The sequence below is a fragment of the Pleurodeles waltl genome, chromosome 6, assembly GCF_031143425.1.
Source record: "Pleurodeles waltl isolate 20211129_DDA chromosome 6, aPleWal1.hap1.20221129, whole genome shotgun sequence".
NCBI lineage: Eukaryota > Metazoa > Chordata > Amphibia > Caudata > Salamandridae > Pleurodeles > Pleurodeles waltl.
The window spans coordinates 613,732,920-613,759,927 of NC_090445.1; the positions used below are offsets into that span (position 1 = coordinate 613,732,920).

At 45.5% G+C, this 27,008-nt stretch overlaps 1 protein-coding gene across 12 annotated transcripts in view; it reads left to right on the forward strand.

Moving 5' to 3' along the window:
- The window catches only part of NAV1 (neuron navigator 1), a 950,201-nt gene that overhangs the window by 873,432 nt on the left and 49,761 nt on the right, over positions 1-27,008 (forward strand). For all 12 annotated transcript variants that reach the window (XM_069238908.1, XM_069238913.1, XM_069238909.1 and 9 more), the window contains one exon: positions 3,583-3,654. In XM_069238908.1, the coding sequence (XP_069095009.1) occupies positions 3,583-3,654 (72 nt within the window). The remainder of the gene's footprint in view (positions 1-3,582; positions 3,655-27,008) is intronic.

Consider the following 27,008-nt stretch of genomic DNA (forward strand, 5'->3'; position numbering starts at 1 on the left):
CCATCCTCAGAGGGGTTGGCCTTTTCAAACTCTGCCAAAAGCTCCTGGAGCTGTACTTTGGTAGGTTTGGGGCCCATTGCTATTTTCTTTAGTTTACAGAGTGACCTTAGCTCTCTCATCTGTAGATGGAGGTAAGGTGTGGTGTCGAGTTCCACCACATTCACATCTGTGCTAGACATTATGCTTCTAAAAGTTGGAATACTTTTTAAGAAACTAAAACTGGTTCTAGAATCTAATTCAAACTTTTACAAACTTTTAAACTCTAAAAGAAATGCTAAACAGGATCTAACACAAGGCCCTAGCAGGTCTTTTAAGAATTTAGAAAACTTTTCAAATTGCAAAAATCAATTTCTAATGACAATTTTGGAATTTGTCGTGTGATCAGGTATTGGCTGAGTAGTCCAGCAAATGCAAAGTCTTGTACCCCACCGCTGATCCACCAATGTAGGAAGTTGGCTCTGTATGTGCTATTTCAAAGTAAGGAATAGCATGCACAGAGTCCAAGGGTTCCCCTTAGAGGTAAAATAGTGGTAAAAAATAGATAATACTAATGCTCTATTTTGTGGTAGTGTGGTCGAGCAGTAGGCTTATCCAAGGAGTAGTGTTAAGCATTTGTTGTACATACACATAGACAATAAATGAGGTACACACACTCAGAGACAAATCCAGCCAATAGGTTTTTATATAGAAAAATATCTTTTCTTAGTTTATTTTAAGAACCACAGGTTCAAATTCTACATGTAATATCTCATTCGAAAGGTATTGCAGGTAAGTACTTTAGGAACTTCAAATCATCAAAATTGCATGTATACTTTTCAAGTTGTTGACAAATAGCTGTTTTAAAAGTGGACACTTAGTGCAATTTTCACAGTTCCTAGGGGAGGTAAGTTTTGATTAGTTTTACCAGGTAAGTAAGACACTTACAGGGTTCAGTTCTTGGTCCAAGGTAGCCCACCGTTGGGGGTTCAGAGCAACCCCAAAGTCACCACACCAGCAGCTCAGGGCCGGTCAGGTGCAGAGTTCAAAGTGGTGCCCAAAACACATAGGCTAGAATGGAGAGAAGGGGGTGCCCCGGTTCCGGTCTGCTTGCAGGTAAGTACCCGCGTCTTCGGAGGGCAGACCAGGGGGGTTTTGTAGGGCACCGGGGGGGACACAAGCCCACACAGAAATTTCACCCTCAGCGGCGCGGGGGCGGCCGGGTGCAGTGTAGAAACAAGCGTCGGGTTCGCAATGTTAGTCTATGAGAGATCTCGGGATCTCTTCAGCGCTGCAGGCAGGCAAGGGGGGGATTCCTCGGGGAAACCTCCACTTGGGCAAGGGAGAGGGACTCCTGGGGGTCACTTCTCCAGTGAAAGTCCGGTCCTTCAGGTCCTGGGGGCTGCGGGTGCAGGGTCTCTCCCAGGCGTCGGGACTTTAGGTTCAAAGAGTCGCGGTCAGGGGAAGCCTCGGGATTCCCTCTGCAGGCGGCGCTGTGGGGGCTCAGGGGGGACAGGTTTTGGTACTCACAGTATCAGAGTAGTCCTGGGGTCCCTCCTGAGGTGTTGGATCTCCACCAGCCGAGTCGGGGTCGCCGGGTGCAGTGTTGCAAGTCTCACGCTTCTTGCGGGGAGCTTGCAGGGTTCTTTAAAGCTGCTGGAAACAAAGTTGCAGCTTTTCTTGGAGCAGGTCCGCTGTCCTCGGGAGTTTCTTGTCTTTTCGAAGCAGGGGCAGTCCTCAGAGGATGTCGAGGTCGCTGGTCCCTTCGGAAGGCGTCGCTGGAGCAGGATCTTTGGAAGGCAGGAGACAGGCCGGTGAGTTTCTGGAGCCAAGGCAGTTGTCGTCTTCTGGTCTTCCGCTGCAGGGGTTTTCAGCTGGGCAGTCCTTCTTCTTGTTGCAGGAATCTAAAATCTTAGGTTCAGGGTAGCCCTTAAATACTGAATTTAAGGGCGTGTTTAGGTCTGGGGGGTTAGTAGCCAATGGCCACTAGCCCTGAGGGTGGGTACACCCTCTTTGTGCCTCCTCCCAAGGGGAGGGGGTCACATCCCTAATCCTATTGGGGGAATCCTCCATCTGCAAGATGGAGGATTTCTAAAAGTTAGAGTCACCTCAGCTCAGGACACCTTAGGGGCTGTCCTGACTGGCCAGTGACTCCTCCTTGTTACTCTCATTATTTTCTCCGGCCTTGCCGCCAAAAGTGGGGCCTGGCCGGAGGGGGCGGGCAACTCCACTAGCTGGAGTGTCCTGCTGGGTTGGCACAAAGGAGGTGAGCCTTTGAGGCTCACCGCCAGGTGTGACAATTCCTGCCTGGGAGAGGTGTTAGCATCTCCACCCAGTGCAGGCTTTGTTACTGGCCTCAGAGTGACAAAGGCACTCTCCCCATGGGGCCAGCAACATGTCTCGGTTTGTGGCAGGCTGCTAAAACTAGTCAGCCTACACAGATAGTCGGTTAAGTTTCAGGGGGCACCTCTAAGGTGCCCTCTGGGGTGTATTTTACAATAAAATGTACACTGGCATCAGTGTGCATTTATTGTGCTGAGAAGTTTGATACCAAACTTCCCAGTTTTCAGTGTAGCCATTATGGTGCTGTGGAGTTCGTGTTTGACAGACTCCCAGACCATATACTCTTATGGCTACCCTGCACTTACAATGCCTAAGGTTTTGTTTAGACACTGTAGGGGTACCATGCTCATGCACTGGTACCCTCACCTATGGTATAGTGCACCCTGCCTTAGGGCTGTAAGGCCTGCTAGAGGGGTGTCTTATCTATACTGCATAGGCAGTGAGAGGCTGGCATGGCACCCTGAGGGGAGTGCCATGTCGACTTACTCGTTTTGTCCTCACTAGCACACACAAGCTGGTAGGCAGTGTGTCTGTGCTGAGTGAGAGGTCTCCAGGGTGGCATAAGACATGCTGCAGCCCTTAGAGACCTTCCTTGGCATCAGGGCCCTTGGTACTAGAAGTACCAGTTACAAGGGACTTATCTGGATGCCAGGGTCTGCCAATTGTGGATACAAAAGTACAGGTTAGGGAAAGAACACTGGTGCTGGGGCCTGGTTAGCAGGCCTCAGCACACTTTCAATTGTAAACATAGCATCAGCAAAGGCAAAAAGTCAGGGGGCAACCATGCCAAGGAGGCATTTCCTTACAGTAAGTAATATTTTCCATCTTATTGCTTGTGAACAAGCTTTGCGACAGTGTCGGTAATAGGAAAGCTGGTAAAGTTCCAGTAGGGATCTGCTGCTGAAAGGATAGTTGCAGAAGAAGAGTCCGAAATCCCCACCCTACTCTAATCAGAGGCAATGGCTTTTCGGTAACTTTTTTCTTCAATTATCTATAAATCAATCTTTTTTTTCTGGTGGTTATCAGACTGAAGTTACAAGTCTGAAGTTTGGGTCAGTAAGAGCATGAGATTAATAGCCAGGGTTTCTTGGTTATAATCTTTGAGTGCGTAATTAAATAGAGAATTGTTGATCATTTGTTGTTCTCCTTTTAACTTGCTTTAACCTGCTGCTAGGAAAAAGTGCATCTGGTTGATGCCTTTCATGCACAATTTCCCACTCATCAGAAATGCATTGTAACAAAAATGTTTGTATTTTTCTCCAGCCCTTATATCATCGGAACCACCAATCAACCTGTCAAAATGACGCCCAATCATAACCTTCACCTCAGCTTCAGGTACATTGCTTTATGGACTCAAGATGATCATACTAAGATGTTCAGGTCAAATGAAATATTAATTTGCCTTATTATACATACTTTTCCTTGAGGCCCTATGGATGGGCTCTGCGTCTCTCAGCCCTACTCTAAGGTCAGCCCTCTGCAGACACCCATAATCCTCTTTAATCAAATTTTTCTTTGCCTTTTCTGGACATATCTGTGCCATATATGTTTGATGCTGCAAAGGCAAGTCATAATGTATGCCATTTGTCACTGTTAATAATAGCTCGGTGAAACTCATCCAGAGATGTCATCAAAATTACCCTAGTTTATTGACTGCCTATACACCCTGGTGGGAATATTACATTTAACCAGATACGCACAGACACTAAAGCACTCAATTTATGTGCCATATTGTATACTATTAGGTTAATTCCATAAGGATAGAAAATCAAACACATCTCCATATTTTAATCGACAAACCCCAGGTATTCAGTATTATTTTGGGGAATATAGATGTCCATTGATGAAGTTAAATGGTCTTTTACATATTTTGATGCAGTCATTGCATTTTGTGCCTGAATTATTCTTGTGATTCAGATGTTTTGTGTTGGCCCCTTATCTTCTGACTGTTGTACACTGTCTATATTACTTAGGTCAGTATTCCTTAATTGCTGTAAAGATTTTAGGTGACTGCAATTGAAACCGATCCAACAATCCCAACTGTGCAAGCAATTCTCATTGCAGATGTTTAAATTAGAGATTTTAACTGAGCATTTTAACTGCCGGTTCAATGTTACATAAGTATTTAATCACTTCAAGTAGAAAAGATCCCTAATTGGTTGCACACATTTTATAACCAAAGATCAAAATCAATCCACACTTGTGCTGCATCTCTCAATGTAGCTCTCCACAGAGTGTCTGTTTATCCCCTAAGCATTGCATGTGTCTGAATCTTCAAACAAATCTGCAAATATGTTTTAGAGGCAAATAATACCTGAAAAGTTAAGGTTTCAGTGTTAACCACTCAACACATATACTCTTTAAATATTTCCTATTCCCCTGGTACTGGAGTACTGGGCAACATGTATGAAACCATCATCTCATATTATGAAAATAACATTTTAGAGTACAGGAAAGTGGCACAGAAGCCTGTGCTATTGTCCTGTAAATATGACGCATAATGACAATATAAAGTGATTAGTTGCAGACGTTTTGGAATAAAGATGAACAATACATTTAAATTGACACCCTATTTGGCATAAAATGACAATGCCCCAATTGCTGCAAAGTATCTTAGTGGTTCAAGAAAAGTACAGGGGTTCAGCATGGTGCCTATAATGAAATCACATAGTGTGAAATTAATCTTGTTCATGCAAGTGGTGCTCCAGTTTAATTGCTCTACACCAAAACATCCCATGTTGTTCTGTAAGCCACTGTACTGAGGGAGGCTTTTCACTTCCCACCTGAAACCTATAAAGGTGATTACAGTATAATCTATTTTATTTCCTGCAATTCCCTCCTCTTTATTGCAAGTATTATGCGTTTTCTTTAAAATGTCACAGTCTAATATTTGAATCAGGGTAATACATACGTTTTTATTTTGCACTGGTGTAAGGCACAGTTGGCAAATGTCACTACAATAACACTGACACTTTAAATAGAATGCAGATTCAGAATATCTGCTTTTATATTACAAAAGTACACAAAGATGAAGATGCTCTTGAAATGGAGAAAGCATATATTTTAGTTGTATTTAATCATCGCAAATGCCCTTGGTATGCCTCACACCACTGTTTGAAACTCTATGGGACCACATATTCTCCATTAGGCAGAAACGGTTCTAGTGTTTATCTAGGAACACCCCAAATGTGTATGGTCCTGTGACTAAAGAAGCACCATGTGTGACACAAAAGTTATTCTAGACCCAAGATTCATAGTGATATTTACATCTGTCTTGCTTAGGACATTATCATGGTTGTAACTCTTTTGAAAAAAACAAAAACATTCTGGAATAGAAAGTTGATTTAGTGCTGAATGTATGGTTTGTTTTGCCTTAAACAGATGTAAACGGGATGCTTTCACTAGTAGACTGTCTGTATCCACAACCTCTCTAATAAGAATGGCAGTTCCTTCATGGGTGTTTACTACTGTAGAGTTATGAAACCCTCCAATTGAAAACCTCAAGCAAAGACTCTCCTCTTCATCTATACACATCAGGAAGCCATCCCAATATCTTAAAGCATTCAATGTCAAGATCATTCCGTGGCAGAATGCCATTGAGTCCTAAACTGAACTACCACAACCAACATTTCTTATGTCAGTTTGTGGCCATTTTCACAATTTTGCATTCTCAGCCAGGCTGTGCCTACCTAAACTTCTGACATTTATAAGCCATATGCCGGGAACTCAAATGTAAGGCCATGAGAGAGGCCACAATCTTGATGTGACATATGACTAGGTCTTTATCAGGATAATACAATGCCTTCTAAGGTAATTTGGCTTTTGTTAAAAATGTGATTACACTTAGTAGCTTGGCTCAAGCAGCCAAGTTTTTTTCAGGGAAATTACATGTGTTATGTGGGCTTGTGCGCACCACGTAGCCAACCAAGAATGCAGTTTAGCTACAAAGAGCTTAAAGGTCCAGTTTTTTACTTTTTTTAAGTTAGTTAAAAAGATAAAAAGTTACTAAAAACCAGTCATTTCACAAAAAAGAACAGTGTTTTAAATTGATTAAAAAATGAACTACCTCTAATAGATAAAAAGAGATAGCTATTTCAAGTAACTATAACTCGCGGCTTAAAGTAACTATAACTTGCACCCTCGCCATGCACAGCTAATTACCCCAGATTTTACAGAACTCATGACAACTTTTATAATGTCAATAAAACTATCAATGAAACATTAGAAGTCAAATTATTGAAGAAAAAACTGCATTGCGCAAGTTATAGTTACCTTAGGCCACAAGTTAAAGGTTCTTGAAATAACTCTAACTATAACTGCTGAATTTCTCTGGTTTTGCGCAAGTAGATTCAGAACCCATCTATAACATCCCTGTAATATATATATGTGTTCGATGGCATGGCATATGTGTGTTTGTATATATGTACATATATATATATGTATATGTGTGTGTGTATAATATGTGTGTGTGTGTATATATATATATATATATATATAATGTTCAATGGCATGTGTAGCTGCAGATACACATGCTGTGCACATCCCGCCATCTGGTGTTGGGCTCGGAGTGTTACAAGTTGTTTTTCTTCGAAGAAGTCTTTTCGAGTCACGAGACCGAAGGACTCCTCCCATTTCGACTCCATTGCGCATGGGCGTCGACTCCATCTTAGATTGTTTTTTTTTCCGCCATCGGGTTCGGACGTGTTCCTTTTCGCTCCGTGTTTCGGGTCGGAAAGTTAGTTAGAATCTCGGAAAAAATGTCGGTATTGTTTGCGTTCGGTATCGGGTTAGTTACAACAGATCAACACCGAATTTAGAAGAGTTCCGGTGGCCCTTCGGGGTTTTTTCGATCCCCCGTCGGGGCCTGGTCGGCCCGGCCACGTGTGAATTCAAGGCTGATGGAACGGACCCCATTCCGCTTCTGTCCAAAATGCAAGTATCCGTATACGGATCAGCATCTGGTCTGTAACTTGTGCCTGTCCCCAGAGCACAAAGAAGATACTTGTGAGGCCTGTTGAGCGTTTCGGTCCAGAAAGACGTTAAGAGACCGAAGAGCCAGAAGACTGCAGATGGCGTAGACGCCGACAGAACAAGAGCGTTTCGAGGAAGAAGAGGAAGCTTTCTCTATCCAAGAGTCGGACTCGGAAGAGCTCGAGGCCGAAGAAACGCCAAAAACCGTGAGTAAGACATCGAAACCTAAGACTCACGAGAAGTCAACAAAAGCCCAGGGGACGCCACCGCCAACAGGCCATGGCTTAACCCAAACAAGCGGTGACCGAGCCAAGGCACAGAAAAAGGGCACGCTGGTGTCGAAGTCATCCGACTCCGGTCGAGATACCGCCACACAGCAATCTCGGACCCGAGACATCGGCTCTGAGAAATTTCGGCACTGTCACAGCGGCACCGAACAAATTCGGCATCGAGACACCACCACGCCGAAAATTACAAAGGTTTCTTTGGAGCCTAAAAAGACCTCCGAAAAAGTTTTGGTTCCGAAACATCCAGCCTCGGAGCCGAAAACAGGTTCCTATACAGAGGAACAAGGATTGGCCTCCCAAATGAAAAAACATAGATTTGGAGAGGAACTTCAAGCTGTAGAGCCAGACTATACTCAAAGGAGGCTCCACATCCATCAAGACACAGGGAAGATAACCACTCTTCCTCCAATTAAGATAAAAAGAAAACTTGCCTTTCACGACAAGGACAAGGAGCCACAGGCAAAGGTGGCAAAGAAAACAACTCCACCACCTTCTCCCCCACCATCAGTGCACACATCACCAGTAGCAACTCCTCCACTGATGCACTCCCCGACTCATACTGCCATGAGTCAAGATGATCCGATGCATGGGACCTTTACGATGCTCCAGTATCGGACAACAGCCCAGACTCGTACCCTACCAGGCCGTCCCCTCCTGAGGACAGTACATCTTACACACAGGTGATCGCAAGGGCAGCTGCTTTCCATAACGTCACCTTGCATTCAGAACCAATTGAGGATGACTTCTTGTTTAACACACTAACCTCCACTCATAGCCAATACAAAGACTACCTATGCTCCCAGGAATGCTAAAACATTCAAAACAAATCTTTCAAGATCCTGTTAAAGGCCGAGCCATAACTCCAAGAGTGGAGAAAAAATACAAGCCACCGCCAACAGATCCTGTTTATATTACAACGCAGTTAACTCCAGACTCAGTAGTTGTCGGGGCAGCTCGTAAGAGATCAAACTCCCATACCTCGGGAGACGCACCACCCCCAGACAGAGTCGCAAATTTGATGCTGCGGGCAAAAGGGTTGCAGCACAAGCAGCAAACCAATGGCGCATTGCCAATTCACAAGCGCTTTTGGCAAGATATGACAGAGCGCACTGGGATGAGATGCAACATTTGATAGAACACTTACCCAAGGAGTTCCAAAAAAGAGCACAACAAGTGGTGGAAGAAGGACAAAGTATCTCTAATAATCAGATACGGTCTTCAATGGATGCAGCAGATACGGCTGCAAGGATAGTAAATACTGCAATAACAATAAGAAGGCACGCATGGCTCCGCACGTCAGGTTTCAAGCCAGAAATTCAACAAGCCGTGCTAAATATGCCATTTAATGAACAGCAGTTGTTTGGGCCGGAAGTCGACACTGCTATTGAGAAACTCAAGAAGGACACTGATACGGCAAAAGCCATGGGCGCACTCTACTCCCCGCAGAGCAGAGGCACCTTTCGCAAAACACCTTTTTAGGGGAGGGTTTCGAGGACAACCTACAGAAACCACAACATCACAAACAAGGCCCACTTACCAAAGCCAATATCAGAGGGGAAGTTTTCGGGGGCAATATAGAGGGGGACAATTCCAAAGAGGTAGAGGAAGATTCCAAAGCCCCAAAAGTCCTCAAAATAAGCAGTGACTCACAAGTCACCCATCCCCATCACATAACACCTGTGGCGGGGGGAAGATTAAGCCAATTTTACAAACATTGGGAGGAGATAACAACAGATACTTGGGTACTAGCAATTATCCAGTATGGTTATTGCATAGAATTTCGAGAATTCCCTCCAACAGTCCCACCGAAAACACACAGTATGTTGAAACAACATATAAATCTTCTGGGATTAGAAGTTCAAGCATTGCTCCAAAAAGAGGCAATATAATTAGTACCAAAACAAGAACTAAACACAGGAGTTTACTCACTGTACTTTCTAATACACAAAAAAGACAAAACTCTAAGACCTATACTAGATCTCAGAATATTAAATACATACATCAAATCAGACCACTTTCACATGGTTATATTACAAGAAGTAATCCTACTGCTCAAACAACAAGACTACATGACAACACTGGATCTAAAGGATGCATATTTCCATATACCAATACATCCTTCACACAGAAAGTACCTAAGGTTTGTATTCCAAGGGATACATTACCAATTCAAAGTGTTGCCATTTGGAATAACAACTGCGCCAAGAGTTTTTACAAAATGTCTAGCAGTAGTAGCTGCACATATCAGAAGGCAGCAAATACATGTGTTCCCGTACCTAGACGATTGGTTAATCAAAACCAACACGCGAAAACAGTGTTCACGACACACAAATTACGTCATAGAAACCCTACACAAACTAGGTTTCTCAATCAATTACTCAGTCAAACCTTCTGCCGGGTCAAACACAGCAATACCTAGGAGCAACAATCAACACAGTAAAAGGGATTGCCACTCCAAGTCCACAAAGAGTCCAAACATTCCAAAATGTAATACAAGCCATGTATCCAAACCAGAAGATACAGGTCAAATTAGTAATGAAACTCCTAGGCATGATGTCCTCCTGCATAGCCATTGTCCCAAACGCAAGGTTGCACATGCGGCCCTTACAACAGTGCCTAGCATCACAGTGGTCACAAGCACAGGGTCAACTTCTAGATCTGGTGTTGATAGACCGCCAAACATACATCTCGCTTCAATGGTGGAACAGTATAAATTTAAACCAAGGGCGGCCTTTTCAAGACCCAGTGCCACAATGCGTAATAACAACAGATGCATCCATGACAGGGTGGGGAGCACACCTCAATCAGCACAGCATCCAAGGACAATGGAACATTCAGCAAAAACAGTTTCATATAAACCACTTAGAACTGTTAGCGGTGTTTCTAGCTCTGAAAGCATTTCAACCCATATTAACCCACAAATACATTGTTGTCATGTTGTCTGTTTTGACAAGAGTGTATTACCTAAACAAACAGGGAGGAACACTGTAAGGAAATGCCTCCTTGGCATGGTTGCCCCCTGACTTTTTGCCTTTGCTGATGCTATGTTTACAATTGAAAGTGTGCTGAGGCCTGCTAACCAGGCCCCAGCACCAGTGTTCTTTCCCTAACCTGTACTTTTGTATCCACAATTGGCAGACCCTGGCATCCAGATAAGTCCCTTGTAACTGGTACTTCTAGTACCAAGGGCCCTGATGCCAAGGAAGGTCTCTAAGGGCTGCAGCATGTCTTATGCCACCCTGGAGACCTCTCACTCAGCACAGACACACTGCTTGCCAGCTTGTGTGTGTTAGTGAAAACAAAACGAGTAAGTCGACATGGCACTCCCCTCAGGGTGCCATGCCAGCCTCTCACTGCCTATGCAAGTATAGGTCAGTCACCCCTCTAGCAGGCCTTACAGCCCTAAGGCAGGGTGCACTATACCATAGGTGAGGGTACCAGTGCATGAGCATGGTACCCCTACAGTGTCTAAACAAAACCTGTTTGACAATGTTCAGCATTCCGTCCATCACTTGTTGTTTTTGCCTAAACAAAACCTTAGACATTGTAAGTGCAGGGTAGCCATAAGAGTATATGGTCTGGGAGTTTGTCAAACACGAACTCCACAGCACCATAATGGCTACACTGAAAACTGGGAAGTTTGGTATCAAACTTCTCAGCACAATAAATGCACACTGATGCCAGTGTACATTTTATTGCAAAATACACCCCAGAGGGCACCTTAGAGGTGCCCCCTGAAACTTAACCGACTGTCTGTGTAGGCTGACTAGTTCCAGCAGCCTGCCACACTAGAGACATGTTGCTGGCCCCATGGGGAGAGTGCCTTTGTCACTCTGAGGCCAGTAACAAAGCCTGCACTGGGTGGAGATGCTAACACCTCCCCCAGGCAGGAGCTGTAACACCTGGCGGTGAGCCTCAAAGGCTCACCCCTTTGTCACAGCCCAGCAGGGCACTCCAGCTTAGTGGAGTTGCCCGCCCCCTCCGGCCACGGCCCCCACTTTTGGCGGCAAGGTTGGAGGGAACAAAGAAAGCAACAAGGAGGAGTCACTGGCCAGTCAGGACAGCCCCTAAGGTGTCCTGAGCTGAGGTGACTCTAACTTTTAGAAATCCTCCATCTTGCAGATGGAGGATTCCCCCAATAGGGTTAGGATTGTGACCCCCTCCCCTTGGGAGGAGGCACAAAGAGGGTGTACCCACCCTCAGGGCTAGTAGCCATTGGCTACTAACCCCCCAGACCTAAACACGCCCTTAAATTTAGTATTTAAGGGCTACCCTGAACCCTAGAAAATTAGATTCCTGCAACAACAAGAAGGACTGCCTAGCTGAAAACCCCTGCAGAGGAAGACCAGAAGACAACAACTGCCTTGGCTCCAGAAACTCACCGGCCTGTCTCCTGCCTTCCAAAGAACTCTGCTCCAGCGACGCCTTCCAAAGGGACCAGCGACCTCTGCATCCTCTGAGGACTGCCCTGCTTCGACGACGACAAGAAACTCCCGAGGACAGCGGACCTGCTCCAAAAAGACTGCAACTTTATCCAAAGAAGCAGCTTTAAAGAACCCTGCAATCTCCCCGCAAGAAGCGTGAGACTTGCAACACTGCACCCGGCGACCCCGACTCGGCTGGTGGAGAACCAACACCTCAGGGAGGACCCCCGGACTACTCTACGACTGTGAGTACCAAAACCTGTCCCCCCTGAGCCCCCACAGCGCCGCCTGCAGAGGGAATCCCGAGGCTTCCCCTGACCGCGACTCTCTGAAACCTAAGTCCCGACGCCTGGAAAAGAACCTGCACCCGCAGCCCCCAGGACCTGAAGGACCGGACTTTCACTGCAGAAGTGACCCCCAGGAGTCCCTCTCCCTTGCCCAAGTGGAGGTTTCCCCGAGGAAGCCCCCCCTTGCCTGCCTGCAGCGCTGAAGAGATCCCTTGATCTCTCATTGACTTACATTGCGAACCCGACGCTTGTTCTAACACTGCACCCGGCCGCCCCCGCGCCGCTGAGGGTGAAATTTCTGTGTGGGCTTGTGTCCCCCCCGGTGCCCTACAAAACCCCCCTGGTCTGCCCTCCGAAGACGCGGGTACTTACCTGCTGGCAGACTGGAACCGGGGCACCCCCTTCTCTCCATTGAAGCCTATGCGTTTTGGGCACCACTTTGAACTCTGCACCTGACCGGCCCTGAGCTGCTGGTGTGGTGACTTTGGGGTTGCTCTGAACCCCCAACGGTGGGCTACCTTGGACCAAGAACTGAACCCTGTAAGTGTCGTACTTACCTGGTAAAACTAACAAAAACTTACCTCCCCCAGGAACTGTGAAAATTGCACTGTGTCCACTTGTAAAGTAGCTATTTGTGAATAACTTGAAAAGTATACATGCAATTGAAATGATTCAAAGTTCCTAATGTACTTACCTGCAATACCTTTCAAACAAGATATTACATGTTAAATTTGAACCTGTGGTTCTTAAAATAAACTAAGAAAAGATATTTTTCTATAACAAAACCCATTGGCTGGATTTGTCTCTGAGTGTGTGTACCTCATTTATTGTCTATGTGTATGTACAACAAATGCTTAACACTACTCCTTGGATAAGCCTACTGCTCGACCACACTACCACAAAATAGAGCATTAGTATTATCTCTTTTTACCACTATTTTACCTCTAAGGGGAACCCTTGGACTCTGTGCATGCTATTCCTTACTTTGAAATAGCACATACAGAGCCAACTTCCTACAAACACACTCGACACAGTTGTGCCTCCTAACACAAAAAATATGGCATTGGGCGATTCACAACCACATTCGCCTAATAGCACAATTTATTCCAGGGATTCAGAATCAGTTAGCAGACAATCTCTCTCGGGATCACCAACAGATCCACGAATGGGAAATTCACCCCCAAATACTGAACACTTACTTCAAAATGTGGGGAACGCCACAAATAGATCTATTTGCAACAAAAGAAAACTCAAAATGCCAAAACTTCGCATCCATGTACCCACAACATCAGTCTCCGGGCAATGCACTATGGATGAACTGGTCAGGGATATTTGCATATGCTTTTCCCCCTCTCCCACTTCTTCCATATCTAGTAAACAAGTTGAGTCAAAACAAACTCAAACTCATACTAATAGCACCAACATGGGCAAGGCAACCTTGGTACACAACACTACCTTTCAGCAGTACCTCATATCAAACTGCCAAACAGACCAGATCTGTTAACACAACACAAACAACAGATCAGACATCCAAATCCAGCATTGCTGAATCTAGCAATTTGGCTCCTGAAATCCTAGAATTCGGGCACTTAGACCTCACACAGGAATGTATGGAGGTCATAAAACGGGCTAGAAAACCTACCACTAGACACTGTTATGCAAATAAGTGGAAAAGATTTGTTTATTACTGCCATAATAATCAAATTCAACCTTTACACGCATCTGCAAAAGAGATAGTAGGATACTTACTACATTTGCAGAAATCTAAACTAGCTTTCTCTTCCATTAAAATACATCTTACGGCAATTTCAGCTTACCTGCAAATTACGCACTCAACTTCATTATTTAGGATACCAGTCATAAAAGCGTTTATGGAAGGCCTAAAGAGAATTATACCACCAAGAACACCACCAGTTCCTTCATGGAACCTCAACATTGTCTTAACACGACTCATGGGTCCACCTTTTGAGCCCATGCACTCTTGTGAAATGCAATACTTAACGTGCAAAGTTGCATTTTTAATTGCCATCACATCTCTAAGAAGAGTGAGAGAGATTCAAGCATTTACCATTCAAGAACCATTTACTCAAATACACAAAAATAAAGTTGTTCTACGGACCAATCCTAAATTTTTACCAAAAGTAATCTCACCGTTCCACTTGAATCAAACGGTAGAATTACCAGTGTTCTTCCCACAGCCAGATTCTGTAGCTGAAAGAGCACTAAATACATTAGACATCAAAAGAGCACTAATGTACTACATTGACAGAACAAAACTAATTCAAAAGACAAAACAACTATTTATCGCCTTTCAAAAACCTCGTACAGGAAATCCTATTTCAAAACAAGGCATTGCTAGATGGATAGTTAAGTGCATTCAAACCTGCTATCTTAAAGCTAAAAGAGAACTGCCTATTACACTAAAGGCACACTCAACCAGAAAGAAAGGTGCTACCATGGCCTTTCTGGGAAATATTCCAATGAACGAAATATGTAAGGCACGTGTAAAGAAATGGCTCCCTGTTGCAGTTACCCCCCACTTTTTGCCTGATACTGATGCTGACTTGACTGAGAAGAGTGCTGGGACCCTGCTAACCAGGCCCCAGCACCAGTGTTCCTTCACCTAAAATGTACCATTGTATCCACAATTGGCACACCCTGGCATTCAGATAAGTCCCTTGTAACTGGTACTTCTAGTACCAAGGGCCCTGATGCCAAGGAAGGTCTCTAAGGGCTGCAGCATGTCTTATGCCACCCTAGAGACCCCTCACTCAGCACAGACACACTGCTTACAAGCCTGTGTGTGCTAGTGAGAACAAAATGAGTAAGTCGACATGGCACTCCCCTCAGGGTGCCATGCCAGCCTCTCACTGCCTATGCAGTATAGGTAAGACACCCCTCTAGCAGGCCTTACAGCCCTAAGGCAGGGTGCACTATACCATAGGTGAGGGTACCAGTGCATGAGCATGGTACCCCTACAGTGTCTAAACAAAACCTTAGACATTGTAAGTGCAGGGTAGCCATAAGAGTATATGGTCTGGGAATTTGTCAAACACGAACTCCACAGCACCATAATGGCTACACTGAAAACTGGGAAGTTTGGTATCAAACTTCTCAGCACAATAAATGCACACTGATGCCAGTGTACATTTTATTGCAAAATACACCCCAGAGGGCACCTTAGAGGTGCCCCCTGAAACTTAACCGACTATCTGTGTAGGCTGACTAGTTCCAGCAGCCTGCCACACTAGAGACATGTTGCTGGCCCCATGGGGAGAGTGCCTTTGTCACTCTGAGGCCAGTAACAAAGCCTGCACTGGGTGGAGATGCTAACACCTCCCCCAGGCAGGAGCTGTAACACCTGGCGGTGAGCCTCAAAGGCTCACCCCTTTGTCACAGCCCAGCAGGGCACTCCAGCTTAGTGGAGTTGCCCGCCCCCTCCGGCCACGGCCCCCACTTTTGGCAGCAAGGCTGGAGGGAACAAAGAAAGCAACAAGGAGGAGTCACTGGCCAGTCAGGACAGCCCCTAAGGTGTCCTGAGCTGAGGTGACTCTAACTTTTAGAAATCCTCCATCTTGCAGATGGAGGATTCCCCCAATAGGGTTAGGATTGTGACCCCCTCCCCTTGGGAGGAGGCACAAAGAGGGTGTACCCACCCTCAGGGCTAGTAGCCATTGGCTACTAACCCCCCAGACCTAAACACGCCCTTAAATTTAGTATTTAAGGGCTACCCTGAACCCTAGAAAATTAGATTCCTGCAACTACAAGAAGAAGGACTGCCTAGCTGAAAAACCCCTGCAGAGGAAGACCAGAAGACGACAACTGCCTTGGCTCCAGAAACTCACCGGCCTGTCTCCTGCCTTCCAAAGATCCTGCTCCAGCGACGCCTTCCAAAGGGACCAGCGACCTCGACATCCTCTGAGGACTGCCCCTGCTTCGAAAAGACAAGAAACTCCCGAGGACAGCGGACCTGCTCCAAGAAAAGCTGCAACTTTGTTTCCAGCAGCTTTGAAAGAACCCTGCAAGCTCCCCGCAGCGTGAGACTTGCAACACTGCACCCGGCGACCCCGACTCGGCTGGTGGAGACCCGACACCTCAGGAGGGACCCCAGGACTACTCTGATACTGTGAGTACCAAAACCTGTCCCCCCTGAGCCCCCACAGCGCCGCCTGCAGAGGGAATCCCGAGGCTTCCCCTGACCGCGACTCTTTGAATCCAAAGTCCCGACGCCTGGGAGAGACCCTGCACCCGCAGCCCCCAGGACCTGAAGGACCGGACTTTCACTGGAGAAGTGACCCCCAGGAGTCCCTCTCCCTTGCCCAAGTGGAGGTTTCCCCGAGGAATCCCCCCCTTGCCTGCCTGCAGCGCTGAAGAGATCCCGAGATCTCTCATAGACTAACATTGCGAACCCGACGCTTGTTTCTACACTGCACCCGGCCGCCCCCGCGCCGCTGAGGGTGAAATTTCTGTGTGGACTTGTGTCCCCCCCGGTGCCCTACAAAACCCCCCTGGTCTGCCCTCCGAAGACGCGGGTACTTACCTGCAAGCAGACCGGAACCGGGGCACCCCCTTCTCTCCATTCTAGCCTATGTGTTTTGGGCACCACTTTGAACTCTGCACCTGACCGGCCCTGAGCTGCTGGTGTGGTGACTTTGGGGTTGCTCTGAACCCCCAACGGTGGGCTACCTTGGACCAAGAACTGAACCCTGTAAGTGTCTTACTTACCTGGTAAAACTAACCAAAAACTTACCTCCCCCAGGAACTGTGAAAATTGCACTAAGTGTCCACTTTTAAAACAGCTATTTGTCAATAACTTGAAAAGTATACATGCAATTTTTATGATTTAAAGTTCCTAAAGTACTTACCTGCAATACCTTTCAAATGAGATATTACATGTAGAATTTGAACCTGTGGTTCTTAAAATAAACTAAGAAAAGATATTTTTCTATACAAAACCTATTGGCTGGATTTGTCTCTGAGTGTGTGTACCTCATTTATTGTCTATGTGTATGTACAACAAATGCTTAACACTACTCCTTGGATAAGCCTACTGCTCGACCACACTACCACAAAATAGAGCATTAGTATTATCTATTTTTACCACTATTTTACCTCTAAGGGGAACCCTTGGACTCTGTGCATGCTATTCCTTACTTTGAAATAGCACATACAGAGCCAACTTCCTACAGCACGCCTCATACATTTACCAAGCACTACTGTGTAGATGTGTTAACTGCACAACAGGCAACAGTAGGTCAAGCTGTACTAAGAACATTATTTCAAACTACTTCAACTCCTACAGGCTGAACCACTGCTTTTTGGGGCGATAACTGCTTATTAGTCTATGCACAGCATGTACATCTGTTCGTGGCATTACTCGCTGCAGATTCACATGTGCCCACCCGCCTCCCCGGGAGCCTGTAGCCGTTTAGAAGTAGATCTTAAACATTTGTACATTTGTAAATATATTACTTGAAACTTCATTATGCACATACGCATTCACTCCATTGCATGGGCACTATTACTAGCATACACAACTCCTACCTCACCCTCTGCGGGGAAAACAATCTAAGATGGAGTTGACGCCCATGCGCAATGGAGTCGAAATGGGAGGAGTCCCTCGGTGTCGTGACTCAAAGACTTCTTCGAAGAAAAACAACTTGTAACACTCCGAGCCCAACACCAGATGGCGGGATGTGCACAGCATGTGAATCTGCAGCGACTAATGCCACGAACAGATGTACACTGGGTAAGTGACATTTTCTATATACATATATATATATATATATATATATATATATATATATACGGTGGTTCAGTGGCATGTATAGCTGCAGATACACATGCTGTGCATTATACTTCTGCCATCTAGTGTTGGACTCGGAGTGTTACAAGTTGTTTTTCTTCGAAGAAATGTTTTCAAGTCATGAGATCGAGTGACTCCTCCTCTTCGGTTCCATTGCACATGGGCATCGACTCCATGTTAGATTGTTTTCTTCCCGCCGTCTGGTTCAGACGTGTTTCCTTTCGCTCCAAAAGTTCAATTCAGAAAACTTTGAAAACGCTTTATTTTCGTCGGTATTGTATCGATCGGGTTTACATCTTCCATCGACACATCGGTACCGTCAGAGAAGACAACTCTACCCGCCCTTCGGACCTGCGCGCCCAACTCTGGCCTAGTCGGGCCGACCGCGTGGAAGCTCATGGATCGGACTCTATTCAGGTTCTGTCCTCGGTGCCACGCAAAATATCCTTATACAGACCAACATCTCGTCTGTAATCTTTGCCTTTCCCCAGATCATCGGGAAGAAAATTGTGAGGCCTGTCTATCCTTCCAGTCCAAAAAGACTCTTCGAGACAGGAGGACACAAAGACTCAAGATGGCGTCTAGAAGCTCCGAACATCTCGACGTGGAGGAAGAAGAAATCCTGCAGACAGCAGTCTCCGTTCGAGGTTCCGACTCCGAACAGGAATCCGAGGAAGACAGACCGGTCACAGCAGGACAACATGTGAGTACGCCTGCCCCTGTACCATCACAAAGACAGAAACATAAGGCCTTGGGTATGCCACTGCCGGAAGGCCATGGCTCGACCTGAAAAAAGACTACCGCTGACCAAACTACCAGTTTGGCGCCAAGAAGGCCACTCCTCCAAAACCATCGGTGGCAATAAAAAGCTCTTTGTCCGACTCCAGCAAACACCATTTTTTGGAGTCAAATTCGGAAATCCCTTTCGGAGCCGAGAACATCCACTGCACCATCTTTTTCAATGTCGAAAAAGCTGGCTTCAGAGACGAAAAGAGCAGGTTACACAGAGGAGCATGAACTTTCAAAGAGACTAAAAGAAAGCCACAAAACCTCTGAAGAGGAGTCTCAAGCACAGCCAATACTTGAACTAATGGACGAAAGGCAAGCCAGTATTCATATCCGCAAAGAAACAAGCAGAATCCTAACAGCACCTCCTCTAAAACCTAGGAGAAAGCTAGCCTTTCAGGAGGAATTGGACACTATGCAGCCTCCAGCTAAAGTACCGAAGCCCAAGGACAAACCACTACCTCCTCAATTTGCTCCTCCTCATTCTCCTCCTCACTCTCCTCACCCTCCACACCTACATACCTCTCCTCCTACCAGTCCTACACCAGTGGAGTCACCATCACACTCTTTTGACTCACAACAGGACAATGTAGATCCATGGGATCTTTATGATCCAGATCCCATTCCTAGCAATGACCCAGACAGCTATCCCTCTAAGCCTTCACCACCAGAAGATAGCACTGTGTACAATCAGGTTTTAGCTAGGGCTGCAGCATACCATGGGGACACCATGCACACTGAACCGTTAGAAGAGGATTTTTTGTTTAATACCCTCTCCTCCACACTTTCAAAATATCAGTGCCTCCCCATGCTCCCAGGCATGTTAAAGCACGCGGATCAAATATTTAATGAGCCAGTTAAGGCACGTATAATTACGCCCAGGATAGAGAAAGTACAAACCACCACCCTCTGATCCGGATTACATAACACAAGAAGTTCCTCCAGATTCGGTAGTAGTCAGCGCTGCCAGAAAAAGGGCAAACTCCCAGTCATCAGGAGATGCACCCCCTCCCGACAAAGAAGGCAGAAAGTTTGATGCAGCAGGGAAGAGAGTTGCATCCCAAGAATCAGTGGAGGATATCTAACTCACAAGCACTGTTAGCTATATATGACAGGGCCCATTGGGATAAGATGCAAGACATAATTCAGCATCTCCCCAAAGAACATCAGAAGAATGCACAGCAAGTAGTGGAGGAAGGGTAAGCCATTACGAATAATCAAATTCGATCTGCCCTAGACGCAGCAGACACAGCTGCTAGAAGTGTCAACACTGCAGTAACAATAAGAAGGCATGCATGGCTCAGGTCCTCGGGTTTTAAACCTGAAATACAGTAAGTGGTGCTAAATATGCCATTCAATAAGAAACAACTTTTTGGCCCAGAAGTTGACACAACCATTGAGAAATTGTGCAAAGATTCAGACACCGCAAAAGCAGTTGGTGCACTATACTCCACACCATACAGGGGATCCTTTCGGAAACCTCAATTTGGAGGTGGATTTAGAACACAAACAGAAGAGGCATCCACATCGCAGGAAAAACCAACCTACCAACCACAATACCAATGAGGTGGTTTTAGGGGCACATATAGGGGGCAGTATCCCAGAAATAGAGGGACATTTCAAACCTCCTAAGCAAACTCCACAGCACCCTAAGCAGTGACTTGTCTCATTCCCTTCCACTCCACACCTCTCCTGTGGGGGGTAGACCACAACAGTTCCACACAAATTGGCAAAACATTACCACAGACAATTGGGTACTATCAATTATCCGCAATGGCTATTGCCTAGAATTGATGCAAACTCCCCCAATCATTCCACCAAAGTCACACAAACTATCCACAGAACACATCAATCTGTTACAGGAAGAAGTCAAATCTCTATTACTCAAACAAGTAATAGAACCAGTTCCACAAGCTCAAATAGGGACAGGAGTTTATTCACTATATTTCCTGATTCCCCAAAAAGATGGCACTCTCAGACCAATATTAGATCTTAGGACCCTCAATCTTTACATCCTGTCAGAACATTTTCACATGGTAATTCTTGAAGATGTTATCCCACTACTCCAAAAACACGATCTCATGGCAACATTAGACCTCAAGGATGCGTATTTTCATATACCCATCCATCCTGCGCCCAGAAAATATCTCAGGTTTGTCATTCAAGGAAAGCACTATCAGTTCAAAGTGTTACCCTTCGGAATAACACCAGCTCCTAGGGTATTCACAAAGTGCCTAGCGGTAGTCACAGCCTACCTAAAAAGACAACATATACATATCTTTCCATATCTAGACGATTGGCTAATAAAATCCAACAGTCATACGAAGTGTCAAAGCCATACTCATTACGTAATACAAACCCTGCACACGCTAGGGTTCTCAATAAATTACCAAAAGTCACATCTACAACCTGCACAAATACAACAGTATCTGGGTGCAATACTAAATACTCAAATCGCTAGCATGTCCAAATATGCAAAGAATACAAGCATTCCAAAATATAATCACACAGATACAGACAAATCAACGGTACACTGTCAGATTTGTCATGAAGATTTTAGGGATGATGGCATCATGTATTGCTATGCCACACGCAAGACTAAACATGTGCCCCTTACAACAGTGCCTTGCACAACAATGGTCACAGGCACATGGTCAACTTCAAGATCTAGTGTTGATAGACCGCCAAACATGCATGTCCCTTCAGTGGTGGAATTCCACAAATCTAAACAAACTGCAGCCATTTCAAGACCCTGTGCCTCAGACCATAATTACAACAGATGCTTCAATGATTGGTTGGGGAGCTCACCTCAACAATCGCAACATTCAAGGACAATGGGACGCCAAACACAAATAGCTACACATAAATCATTTTGAGTTGTTAGCTGTCTTCCTAGCACTCAAAGCTTTCAGCCTTTTCTCACACAGAAGAATGTCCTTATCAAAACAGACAATATGTCAGCCATGTATTACCTAAACAAACAAAAAGGGACACATTCGTCCCAACTCTCCCTTTGTAGCCCAGAAAATTTGGAAATGGGCAATCCACAATCAAATTCACCTGTAAGCACAATACATTCCAGGGATACACAACCAATTGGCAGATGGAAATTCACCCTCAAGTCCTTCATAAATACTTTCAACAATGGGGAACACCAAACATAGATCTGTTCGCCACAAACGAAAACGCAAAATGCCAAAACTTTACATCCAGACACCCACGTCCCCTATCCAAGAGCAATGCTCTATGGATCAATTGGTCAGGGATATTTGCTTACGCTTTTCCCCCTTTCCCACTCATTCCATTTCTGGTCAACAAACTGCGTCAAAACTCACTCAATATGATACTCATAGCACCAACGTGGGCCCGTCAACTGTGGTACACAACATTGTTAGACCTGTCAGTAGTACCACACTCCAAACTCCCAGATAGACCAGACCTGTTGACACAAAACAAAGGACAAATCAGGCACCCAAATCCCAAAACACTCAATCTAGCAATTTGGCTCCTGAGGTCATAGAGTTTGGATATTTATAACTGCCATCAGAATGTATGGAGGTTATAAAACAAGCACGAAAACCTACTACTAGACAGTGCTATGCTAACAAATGGAAAAGATTTGAATAACACTGTCAATCTAAACAGATTCCCCCTCTTACAGCATCAATACAGGATATTGTATGCTATTTACTTCATTTACAAAAATCTAATTTAGCATTCTCTTCCATAAAAATACATCTTACTGCAATTTCAGCATATTTACAAAAGATACAGCACAGCTCCTTATTTAGAGTTCCTGTTATTAAAGCTTTCATAGAAGGCTTAAAACGAATCATTCCACACAGGACACCTCCAGTTCCCTCTTGAAATTTAAACATAGTGCTTACGTAACTTATGGGCCCACCATTTGAACCTATGGACTCATGTCAAATGCAATTCTTAACATGGAAGGTTGCCTTCCTGGTCACAATTACGTCTTTGCGAAGAGTCAGCGAAATTCAAGCCTTCACTATTGAAGAACCATTCATACAAGTACACAAACATAAAGTTGTACTAAGAACAAATCCCAAATTTTGGCCAAAAGTCGCCTCGCCTTTTCATATAAATCAAACAGTGGAACTACCAGTCTTCTTCCCACAGCCAGATTCTGTGGCAGAAAGATCTCTACATACATTAGACATTAAAAGAGCTCTAGTGTACTATATAGACAGAACAAAACCATTCAGAAAAACTAAACAACTGTTAGTAGCTTTTCAAAAACCTCATACAGGTAACCCCATTTCAGAACAAGGATTAGCAAGATGGATTGTAAAATGCATCCAAACATGCTACATTAACGCCAAAATACAACTCTTAGTTACTCCTAAAGCACATTCTACAAGGAAAAAAGGTGCTACAATGGCTTTTTTAGGAAATATACCAATGGATGAAATATGTAAAGCAGCTACTTGGTCAACACCACATACATTCACTAAATACTACTGTGTAGATATTTTAGCAACACAACAAGCCACAGTAGGTCAAGCTGTACTCAGAACATTATTTCAAACAACTTCAACTCCTGCAGGCTGACCACTGCTTTTATGGCAGGACAAACTGCTTTGTAGTCTAAGCACAGCATGTCTATCTGCAGCTACACATGCCACAGAACGGAAAATGTCACTTACCCAGTGTACATCTGTTCATGGCATGTTCCACTGCAGATTCACATGCACCCTCCCACCTCCCCGGGAGCCTGTAGACGTTTAAGTTAACAACACTTGTACATGTACATATATATATATGTTCGATGGCATCTGTCGCTGTAGATACGCATGTTCTGCAATAGCTCGCCATCTGGTGTTGGGCCGGAGTGTTACAAGTTGTTTTTCTTCGAAGAAGTCTTTCGAGTCACGGGACCGAGTGACTCCTCCTTTTGTCTCCATTGCGCATGGGCGTCGACTCCATCTTCGATTGTTTTTTTTCTGCCATCGGGTTCGGACGTGTTCCTGTCGCTCCGAGTTTCAGAACGGAAAATTAGCTAATTTCGGAAGATTTTCGTCGGTATTGTTGCGTTCGGGATCGGCGTACTTAGATTCCACACCGCATCGAAGATCGAAGAGCTCCGGTGCCCTTCGGGGTAGTTTTTCGATCCTCCGTCGGGGCCTGGTCGGCCCGACCGCTTGCTGAAGAACGCCGATGGAACGGACCCCGTTCCGTTTCTGCCCCAAATGCCACAATAAATACCCCTACACAGACCAACACTTGGTCTGCAACCTGTGCCTGTCACCTGAGCACAGCGAAGACATCTGCGAGGCCTGTCGTGCGTTCCGGTCCCGAAAAACACTCCGAGACCGTCGAGCCAGAAGACTTCAGATGGCGTCCGCACCGACAGCCCAACGGGAGTTCGAGGAACAGGAAGAGGAAGGTACCTTCTCGATCCAAGACTCAGACTCCGAAGGATTCGACGATACACAAACCGTGAGTAAGACGTCGAAATCCACTCAGAGGAACATTTACAAGGCCCAGGGGACGCCACTGCCACCAGGCCATGGCTCGACCCATAAATTCGGTGACCGACCGTCGGCACCGAAAAAGGCCCAAACAGTGCCGAGATCGTCCGACTCCGGTCGAGACACCGGCATGCAGCCTTCTCGGGACCGAGAAAGTGCTGGAGACAAGCCTCGACACCGAGATGCCGGTGTGGACACGGCTCGACGCCGAGACAGCGGCACCGAAACAGATCGACGCCGAGAGGTTTCGGCCCCGAAAAGGAAAAAAGTCACCTCGGAGCCAAAAAAACACGCAGACAAAGTTTCGATGCCGAAACAAACTGCAAGCGACCCAGCTTCAGGCTCTTATACAGAAGAGCACTCGCTAACCTCCCAAATGCAGAAGCATAGGTTTGAGGAAGAGCTACAAGCAACTGATGTGGACCATACGCAAAAGCGTATCTTCATTCAGCAGGGGACAGGAAAAATAAGCACCCTTCCCCCCATTAGGAGAAAGAGAAGGTTGGAGTTCCAGACGGAACAAACACCACAACCAAAAGTGGTGAAAAGAGTTACCCCACCACCCTCTCCTCCGCCCGTGATTAACGTTTCACCAGCACAAACTCCATCACACTCCCCAGCTCACACCACCATGAGCCAGGGTGACCAAGATCAGGACGCATGGGACCTATACGACGCCCCAGTGTCAGATAACAGTCCGGAGGCATACCCTACAAAGCCATCTCCACCAGAAGACAGCACCGCGTACTCTCAAGTGGTGGCTAGAGCAGCACAATTTCACAACGTAAGCCTCCACTCAGAACAGGTCGAGGATGATTTCTTATTCAACACACTCTCCTCCACCCACAGCTCATACCAAAGCCTGCCTATGCTCCCTGGTATGCTCCGGCACGCAAAAGACATCTTTAAGGAGCCGGTCAAAAGTAGGGCAATCACACCAAGGGTGGAAAAAAAGTATAAGGCGCCTCCTACGGACCCGGTTTTCATCACTACACAGCTGCCACCAGACTCTGTCATTGTAGGAGCAGCTAGGAAAAGGGCCAACTCTCACACATCTGGAGATGCACCACCCCCAGATAAAGAAAGCCGCAAGTTCGATGCAGCTGGTAAAAGAGTCGCAGCACAAGCTGCAAACCAGTGGCGCATCGCGAACTCCCAGGCACTACTTGCGCGCTATGACAGAGCCCACTGGGACGAGATGCAACATCTCATTGAACATCTGCCCAAGGACTTACAAAATAGGGCAAAACAAGTGGTTGAGGAGGGACAGACCATCTCCAACAACCAGATACGCTCCTCCATGGACGCTGCAGATACAGCTGCACGGACAATTAATACATCTGTAACTATCAGAAGGCATGCATGGCTCCGAACGTCTGGATTTAAACCAGAGATTCAACAAGCAGTTCTCAATATGCCTTTTAATTTAAAAGAACTGTTCGGTCCAGAAGTGGACACAGCGATTGAGAAACTCAAAAAAGATACGGACACTGCCAAAGCCATGGGCGCACTCTACTCCCCGCAGAGCAGAGGGAATTACAGCACATTCCGTAAAACGCCCTTTCGAGGGGGGTTTCGGGGTCAAAGCACACAAGCCAGCACCTCACAAGCCACACCGTCCAGTTACCAGGGACAGTATAGAGGAGGTTTTCGGGGACAATATAGAGGAGGGCAATTCCCTAGAAATAGAGGAAGATTTCAAAGCCCCAAAACCCCTACTACTAAACAGTGACTCACATGTCACTCACCCCCTCCACACAACACCAGTGGGGGGAAGAATAGGTCATTATTACAAAGCATGGGAGAAAATCACTACAGACACTTGGGTTCTAGCAATTATCCAACATGGTTATTGCATAGAATTTCTACAATTCCCTCCAAACATACCACCAAAAGCACAAAATTTAACAACACACCATTCCAATCTCCTGGAAATAGAAGTGCAGGCACTATTGCAAAAGAATGCAATCGAATTAGTGCCAAACACACAAATAAACACAGGAGTTTACTCACTGTACTTTCTGATACCAAAGAAGGACAAAACACTGAGACCAATCCTAGACCTCAGAGTAGTGAACACTTTCATCAAATCAGACCACTTCCACATGGTCACACTACAAGAAGTATTGCCATTGCTAAAACTACACGACTACATGGCAACTTTAGACCTCAAGGATGCTTATTTCCATATACCAATACACCCATCGCACAGGAAATACCTAAGGTTTGTATTCAAAGGAATACATTACCAATTCAAGGTACTGCCTTTCGGATTAACAACCGCACCAAGAGTCTTTACCAAATGTCTAGCGGTAGTCGCTGCACACATAAGAAGGCAGCAAATACATGTGTTCCCATATTTGGACGACTGGCTAATCAAGGCCCATTCGTTCATACAGTGCTCAAATCACACAAATCAGATCATACAAACCCTCTTCAAACTCGGGTTCACCGTCAACTTTACAAAATCCAACATTCTGCCGCGCAAGGTACAACAATACCTAGGAGCCATAATAGACACATCAAAGGGAGTAGCCACTCCAAGTCCACAAAGAATTCTAAATTTCAACACCATCATACAACGCATGTATCCAACACAAAAGATACAGGCAAAGATGGTATTACAACTCCTAGGC